The sequence below is a fragment of the Microcaecilia unicolor genome, chromosome 3 (assembly GCF_901765095.1).
Source record: "Microcaecilia unicolor chromosome 3, aMicUni1.1, whole genome shotgun sequence".
Lineage (NCBI taxonomy): Eukaryota > Metazoa > Chordata > Amphibia > Gymnophiona > Siphonopidae > Microcaecilia > Microcaecilia unicolor.
Genome location: NC_044033.1, coordinates 397,582,884 through 397,592,222, shown reverse-complemented (window position 1 = coordinate 397,592,222; position 9,339 = coordinate 397,582,884). Strand labels below are relative to the sequence as shown.

Below are 9,339 nucleotides of genomic sequence, written 5' to 3'. Positions count from 1 at the left end.
TACAAACTTCAAATATACTACTGTTCAAAAGGTTCGAAAATTAAACATTATTGCAATAAATAAGCAAATAATGCACTAAGGTTACTTAACTTGCGGGCTCCAGTCTGTGTCGTATTATTTTCTAAAGCTGGAGCTTCCCGGGTTTCACCATAACATAGTGAAACCTTCCTGGTAACTTCGATACCGTTGTACGCCCGACAGGACCCTGTTTCGCGGTCTCTTGCTTTGTCAAGGGCATATATCTAGTATCAACGGCTAACATCAGTATACCGGATAAGCAGCATAAAATGTATTGTACTGTTCTCTAACCACTAGGTCACTTGTCCATTGAGTCTGACTGTGACTATGATATTGTTTATCCCTTTCCTTTTTTTTAATGAAATATTCTATGTGTTGTTTACCCCTAATGAAGGGGCCCTTTACTAAGCAGCTTTAGGGCTAACATGAAGGTAATACATGCCAAATCAGCACTACCGTAGTTTTGAAGTTGGTGCACGCTGATTCCCGTAGAAGAAAATATTTTTCTATTTTCTACCGCAGGGGGCGTTTCCGGTGGTAATTGGCAACGCAGCTACATTGGTATGCACTGCCTGATTACCACATGAGTAACATGTGATCCCTTACCACTAGGTCAATGGATGGCGGTAAGGGCTCAGGCAGTAAATGGCCGCGCTCTACTTTTGATTTTAATACATGGCCATTTATTGCTCCTATTAAAAAAAGCCTTTTTTCTCAGCTGCAGTAAAAAATGGCCCAGCACACAGCAATTTCACGAGTCCACACTACCACAGAATGCTTTTTACTGCAGCTTAATAAAAGGATCCCGAAGGCTCTCTGCTGAAATATGCCTATGGTACACATTTGTTGTTCTATTTTTATTGTTATTTTATCACATTTGTGTGTATAGTAAATATATAGGTGCTTCTTTATATTATTTGATTGATTCTATTCATTTGATTTTATATTCATATGAGTCATATGGCCTGGTTCAATTCAATGTTTGAAGTCTATGATTGATTATTTGCATTATAAATGAGTGATTTTATGCATTATTGTTTTAATATGTATTTCAAGCTGTATTTTGTATGTGATCCCCTAGGATATTAGGGGCCCTTTTACTAAGCTGCGTTAGGTGCTAATGTGTGCTTAATGCAGCTTAAAATGGTGTACCCAAGGATGCACTCAAGCATCCTGTGGTAAGAGCCAAATGTGCGTGTACTCAAAAATTCTTTTATTCATTTTTGAGGAAGCATGTGTGGAGCTGGAGAGTGGGTGTTCCTGCCCTAATTACTAGCACAACTAGTTTACTACCCAGTAACTTATATTCCGCCAGTGTCACTGTGCTTATATTAGTCCTTTCCTCAAGTCACTTCATTGGCTCCCTATCCATTTCAGCATACAGTTCAAACTCCTCTTACTGACTTACAAGTGCATTCACTCTGCAGCTCCTCAGTACCTCTCCACTCTTATCTCTCCCTACACTTCTCCCCAGGAACTCTGTTCATTGGGTAAATCTCTCTTATCTGTACCTTTGTCCTCCACTGCCAAATCCAGACTCTGTTCCTTTTATCTTGCTGCACCATATGTCTGGAATAGACTTCCTAAGCCAATACATCAAGCTCCAGCTCTGGCCTTCTTCAAATCTAGGCTAAAAGCCCACCTTTTTGAGGCTGCTTTTAACTCCTAACCCCTATTCACTTGTTCAGTACCCATGTTTTATCATTCCCAACTTAGCAATTCCCTTATCCCTTGTTTGTCTGTCCTGATTAGATTGTAAGCTCTGTCGAACAGGGACTGTCTCATCATATTCAAGTGTACAGAACTGCGTACATCTAGTAGCGCAATAGAAATGATAAGCAGTAGTAGTATTAGTAACTGTCAGCACAGGAATAGCATGTGAGCCCTTACTGACTACAAACTGCGTAGCGGAAAGTGCACCTGTGTTATCTTTTTAATGATTGTGTGCTAAAGGCAACCTTAGCACAAAGCTATTAATATAGAAAATAGAAAAAGGCCACGCACAAAGGCCACTGTACCACAGCTTAGGAGAAGGACCAGTTGGGGCTCAATATTTAGTCAGTGGCGGGCAATGCTTTTGCTGTCCGCTGCCGGCGTTAAACCTGGATATTCATAAATTTAAAAAAAAAAAAAACCTGGATATTCAACGCCAGGCCATTTCCAGCAACCAACATTGAATATCTGGGGGAGGGGGGGTTAACCATTAGAAAGCTAAACGCTTAACCCAACATTCAGTGATAACCGGTTAACTTTTTAGTGGCTAAAGGTAGGCCTGCCGTTTATGTGGCCTATTTTAACTACTGAACATAGCCAGTTAAGCGCTGAATATCTGTGCCTAACCGGCTACGTCGAGCGATATAACCAGTTAGCAGTTAGCTGCTAACCGTTGATATTTAGCAGGAGATAACCAGTTATCTCCCACTGAATATCCACAGTTAGGCACCGATATGCTATTTAACCGGTAAGCAGCCTTGTCTTGCTGGTTAAATAAGTTTGAATATCGGGGGGTTGGTTACCAGAGAAATGCAGAATAAGAACATAAGAACATAAGCACTGCCATACTGGGAAAATACCAATGGTCCATCAAGCCCAGCAGCCTATCCAGGCTTCAAGAACCTGGCACCCCCCCCCCCCCCCCCCCCCCCCCCCAAGAAAAAAAAATTATTTTTAATAATGTTCAATGGACTTTTCCCTCAGGAATCTGTCCAAACCCCCTTTAAACTCCGTAAGGCCAGCTGCTGTCACTACATTTTCCGGCAACGAGTTCCAGAGTCCAACTAACGCTGAGTAAAGAAAAACTTTCTCCTGTTTGTTTTAAATCTACCATATTCTAGCTTCATCATTACACTATATCAGAATATTTAATCTCATTTTCAGTTCCACGATGCCAAAAATATTTGTGTGTGTTTCTTTCTAAATACCTTGCTGCACCATTCACATGTCTGATGGGGAATGGAATGTAAATGCCAAACATGGAATAACAATTAGGCTGCTTTGATTAAACCAAAGAGACCCAAATCAGCCTCCTTTTTCTCCTACTTTTATTTGCTTTCCTCCTTACAAAAAGGTTTTTTCTTACAATAGCTTCCTTTTTGTTTTGCCCACTGCTTTCCAAATTCTTCCAGATATTCCATCCAGACAACAATTGCTTGAGGTAATTCCCCCATCTGAACAAAGTTATTATTTTTTTTTAAGTCTAGAACCTTAACTTTTGAATGAACACTCTTTACACCTATCTTAGTTGTTATTCTATATGTTATGCTCTCAAATTCTAGAGCGTGCAACTTCAAGGGAGGAATGGACATTAGAGGGATGGGGGGCCAGGGGCATGTCAGGCACTTAGGTCTACAATAAAACATAAGAATAGCCATACTGGGTCAGGCCAATGGTCCATCTAGCCTAATATCCTGTTCCAAGTGGCCAATCCAGGTCATAAGTAACTGGCAGAAACCCAAATCTTGGCAATATTCCATGCTACCAATCCCAGGGCAAGCAGTGGCTTCCAATGTCTGTCTCAACAGCAGACTATGGACTTTTCCTCCAGGAACTTGTCCAAACCTTTTTTTAAACCCAGATACACTAACTGCTGTTACCACACCCTCCGGCAATGAGTTCCAGAGCTTAATTATTCATTGAGTGAAAAAATATTTCCTCCTATTTGTTTTAAATGTATTTCCATGTAACTTTATTGAGTGTCCCCTGGTCTTTATACTTTTTGAAAGAGTGAAAAAATCAATTCACTTCTACCCGTTCTACACCACTCAGGATTTTATGGACCTCAATCATATCTCCCCTCAGTCATCTCTTTTCCAAGCTGAAGAGCCCTAACCTCTTCAGCCTTTCCTCATATGAAAGGCATTTCTAACATTAGGCACATGGTCTTATGCTAATATTCTATAACTTTCAAAAAAAGTTCCTTTAATACCCTTTAAAGTATAATTAATATATCATATTTTTAAGGACCATCAGATCGGGTTACTGCAAACAGACTGGGCTGCTGTCAAATTGTATAAGAAATCATTGAAGAGAAGCTCTCTAGCATACATGAAATTTTGAATGTGAAAATAATAAATACTAAGAGAATATTTCTAAGGGATAATTTTATATATAATGCAAAAAATGGTCTAATGAAGAAAATAGGTGTGAGAAGAAAGAGTATGGATACAACTAAGCACTGGACTCTATCCACCTTCCGATGGTCCTTAAAAATATGATATATTAATTGTACTTTAGGGAATAAATGGAAGGTTTTTTTGTGAAAGGGACCGATTGATGAATTTCCTCTGATTTAGAGACTTTAAGACTACATCTTTGTACACAAATATTCTACAACAGCAGTTTCACTCAGAACTGCCAGTATAGAATTTGTGCTCACTGAATATCCTCCCAGCACCTATATTTTGGCACCATTTATTGAATTAACCCCAAGGTGTTCAAGTTTTCCCTTTCATAAAAGGACATCTAAAAAAGGTAGAAAGTCATAGTTAGAAAAGGATGCTCGTGCAGGAAATGACACCACCACATCACCACATAATTTCCTAGCATTTGTAATGAATTCACCACTCCTGGAAACTCTAGAAAGCCCTGAAAACCCTATAAAAAGACCCTCACTTGAGATTCAGACACAGACAACTTAATGCAGAAAGAAGACAAAAGACAAGAGAAGACTAAGCAAGAAAATTATGAAGATTTTTACCACAAATACAGCAATGGTAAGATCAAACTTTGTACTTAACACATTTTGATTTTTTTTTTACAGTGTGTGATCAAAGAATTCTTAAATGTCACTAAAAATCTCTCTCTTCTATACTAAAATCTTTTTTGTTTGCCTATATGTATTCTAGTTCCTCCTTGATTAATTGCATCACTGCATATTTTCTGTGGATTTTCTTAGTTAATTTAAGTTAATCAACAGAATATTAAAATGTATTTGTAGAAGTTAAAAATGACTGTTTTAGTTCTGCTTCCTGCATGGAACCAGATCTTAAACCGAAATAGTGCTGTAGAATAGATTTGGGCTGCTGGTCAGCTTTCCTCATGTTGCCATGTTTACATGTCACTCAGCTGTGGCATTATGCAAAATCTTACAGGCATCCAGAGGAAGGTCTGGGCTTTGCTTTTTTTGTGGCTTGAAAGAGATCACTAATGAAGACATGCTCTTCTGTTTAAGGTTCGGTCAACGCTGCTGATGCTTCTCCTCGCGTTTGCTCTAAAGAGTTCAGTCAGTGGTAAGGTATTACCATCCCGAAAGATAGATGACTCTGCTCTAAGAGTGAACAACAACTGCACGACCAGAATAAGCACCAAACTGCCTGAACACATCAAAGTCGACATCAGAGTTATCAGCAGCAGCAGCAAGATTCAACCTCTGGGCCCTGATGTCAAGAGCCGCTCCCTTTCCCCATGGGATTACAGGTATGGCTGTTTGATGTCTTAAAGAAATTTGCATTTCTAGGGATACTTATTATGATGTATAAAATAGCCAATCCATGGGGGAATACCCCCAGAAAGTTTCTCATGTAATAATGTTCATTAAAGAAAAGTTTCTTTTTAATAAATCCATTGATGTGTTCCCAGACAACTGCAGTATAAATTCCAAAAACATTGTAGTAGAAGATTTAGATTGGTCATGATCAGAATATCATCCTCCCAATACCATCAGTGGTCAGTCTTAAAGTAAATCTATGTAAGGAAATGACTCACTCTTGCTCCCGTCCCCCAAACTGTCGTTCTTTCTCCTTACTATAGTATGCTAAGAAATCAAGGTATAATAAAATACCTATGCTACTTGGCATTTCTCTATTGCCAAGGTCAAAACAGTCATATTTTTGTAGCACGGGTACCATGTTCTAATTTATGCTGTGATCAGCTGCACAATCAGATAGATGGAATGATATTTCAGCTGAAAAGCGTTAGTCTTAATCCTGCTTTCTTTGAGGATTTTTGCTATGTGCATTGCTTTTTGCTTCATGCAGTGGGCCTGATTTATTAAGACTTTTTCCCAGTTCTCTGTCTAGGGGGGAATAAAGCTCAGTAAATCAAGTCCAACATCCGATAGAAAAACCAAAGCAAGAACTGCTCCACAGTGTCAGAGTAACACTGGACCGAGAGAATCAGATTCTTCACTGCTACTGATGTATAGTAGGAACTGATGCACTTTGGTGGTCGCAGTGGACGCTGAGTATATAGTTGGTTAACTGAAGTCTGAGTTTCACAAGAAATGCATGTCATTTGTTCAAATTACTTCAAGTTCTACAGGACACAGCCCAAAGTACAGTAGGTCTGAGTGACATTTGCAGGAGTATTGAACCAATAGATTTGTTTGCAGTCTGTTTAGACAAAATAAAATAATTACATTAGATGTGATTTTTTTTCAGCTCACCTTGCAACAGAAAATAAGTAACAGGTTCAATTCTATAACCTAGCAGTAATCAAAAGCAAAGTATAGCTACTGCCCTAGTTAAAGAACTGCAATGGCAATTGTGATTACTGGCCAACATTCAATAGGAAGAATACAACAGACCAACAGACACATATTTTACAGGGGTCTATTTTGGATCTTCAGAATTATGTGTGTTCACCTTTAACATACTTCTGAAGAGCAAATGTTTACATGATACATAGCAGAATACATATGCACAGTTGGACAGTCTTACAGACAAGTAGGCTAAACCTATTTTTCACACTTGAGGTCCATTGGGCCAATAGATAAAGCCTGTTCAATCACTTGCAAAAATATGCAAAATTAATTGGCTTTTAGCTTAGTCCACTTATCCAAGGTTAATATTGATGTCTTGATGCACTAAATCCATAAAGCTGCGGATCAGTAAAATTGAGGATTAGGCTACTTGTCTGTAAGACCATCCAATTTGGCATCTGATTTCTAAAAGGATCAGGCTAAAGCTTAAGCTATTGAAAGCACTGTACACTCCTCTCAGCAATTAATATAGATTAATTGCTGAGAAGAGTGTGCAGTGCTTGCAATAGACGATGATTGATTTATAAATGATTTTTCCAGAATCAGACAAGCACATATCCCAATAATATAACAGTGAATAAATACAGTTGTGGTAAATTCCATCCCCACTCAACTGAATGCTCAGGCACCTGTTTTCTTCACTTCTTGAAAACAGAGCTCTATGAAGTTACATTTTGATGACTCAATCATAATACCTAAAATGTAGGAAAGTAATATATTGCTTTGCTAATGTTTACACTTTCTGTTATTTATTTATTTATTTATTTATTTATTTATTGGGATTTATTAGCCACCTTTATGAAGATGTATATAAACTCCTCATCCTTCCCCCTTACAGCTATGATACAGATCCTCACCGGTTCCCCAGTAAGATTGCTGAAGCCAAATGCCAGTACAATAGATGTTTGAATTCTAAGGGAGAAGAGGACATCAACACGAACTCTATACCCATCAAACAAGAGATTATGGTCTTGCGATGGGAAATGAAGGGCTGTAACCAGGTCTACAAACTGGAGAAGAAGATGATCGCCGTGGGTTGTACCTGTGTGAAGCCCATTACTCACAGCGTTAAGTAGAGCACCGGCAATACTATGAGAAAACAGGAGAGAAACCCAGAAGCCTAGGTTACAGGAACAATGATTAAACAATGAAAATACAGCTAAGAAACACTTTATGAAAGAGAAACCTGCTCACTATGGGGTCCTTTTACTAAGCTGCGGTAAGCACTAGAATCTGTATACTGCACCTTAAATGGGCTTATCGTGGGACACGCTGAGGCATCCTGCTGTAAAAATCCCAATGTGTGTGCACAATCATGGGGGTAGAGAATGAGCATGACAGCACAAAGCAGTTAGCATATCACATTACTGCACTTTAAGTGGTTCTTTTACAAAGGCATGCTAGCCTTTTTAGCATGCGCTAGAGATGCCCATATATTCCTATGGGTGTCTCTAGTGTTTATCGTGTGCTAATCACTTAGAGGGTCTTGTAAAAGACCCCCTAAGTGATTAGTGGGGGATTTGCACTTGAGTCCTTACCACTTACCAAATATGTGATGGTAAGGGCTCACACGCTAATTTTTGTTAAAGGCCATGCGCTAATGGCCATTAATTAGGAAAATGGAAAATCGGCCATTTTCCAGCTGGAGTATAAATGGTCTTAGCATGTGGGAAAGACCTGCATAAGGGCACGCTAAGGTCGCTTTTTACCACAGCTTAGTAAAAGGACCCCTATGCACTGAATCCTAACTCAGCAGTGCACATGGCAAGTAAAATAGGCCATATCTCCTGTCAATATTTTACATTGTAAGGCTATTTAATTCTATCAATATGTTGGAAATACATTGATTTTACAGTCTGAACTCTTATTTAGTTATCGTAGTTGTGATATGTTAAATATATGGGTTGCGAGATCTAGGCTTATTACAGTTTCCTGCACCGAAAGGTCAGCACAATAATGGAACTCGTTACCTTCTGCGTTGAGACTGAACTCTAGTCATCTGGAATTTCGTGAGCTGTTAAAACACATTTATTTATCTTATATTTGGACAAAGCATCATTTTAAACAGATATCCAATATTTATTTTGGAGTATTGGACATCTGTTTAAAATGTTGTTTTGTCCTAGGGTTGCCCAGCTTCTCTTATATTTATGTTTTATATATTTTGTAATCCACATAGATCCAGAAATGGTTAGTAGTGGAATATACATTTTTATTGTATTGTATTGTACTGTATTCCTTTAGGTGTAAGCATTTCTGAAATTCAGATCAGATTAGCATTTATAAGATGCAAAAATGTAGCAATGTTTAAGTTGCAAACATTTAGAAAATGAAGACTATCAATGAATATTTATGTTTTTATGTACAAAATTATTTGTATCACTATTATGGACGTAAAAAAATAATGTATTTATAAATATTTATTAACATTGCATTTGGTAAATAAAAGTGCCAGAAAAAAAAAATTACTTTCAAATATTTTCTTTCTTCCTCAATGACATTATTTCATGGCTTGATTACAATGTACATGAGAGTACATAATTAGCTACTGTCTGACTCCAAATCATGAGAGGGAGGCTGGGTCAGGTCTGTTTTTACCCAAACTACATCAATGGGTTTGAAACTTATATTCTCTAAGACTACTACTACTACTACTACTACTTATCATTTCTATAGTGCTACTAGACATACACAGCACTGTACACTGGACATAAAGAGACAGTCCCTGCTCGACAGAGCCTACAATCTAATTAGGACAGACAAACAGGACAAATTATTAAGGTGGGAATTACTAAGGTGGGAATGAATATGCATGAAAGATACTTGCATACAATGGATGCCAT

General features: G+C 38.2%; 1 protein-coding gene across 1 annotated transcript; it reads left to right on the top strand.

Annotated features, from left to right (window-relative positions):
• The first annotated feature begins 443 nt into the window (after nucleotides 1-443).
• Nucleotides 444-7,576, top strand: LOC115464774 (interleukin-17F-like). The gene is made up of 3 exons (XM_030195127.1): nucleotides 444-449; nucleotides 5,189-5,433; nucleotides 7,335-7,576. Exons 1-3 carry the CDS (start codon nucleotides 444-446, stop codon nucleotides 7,570-7,572), a joined length of 489 nt encoding a protein of 162 aa, XP_030050987.1. The 3' UTR covers nucleotides 7,573-7,576.
• Nucleotides 7,577-9,339: the final 1,763 nt, after the last annotated feature.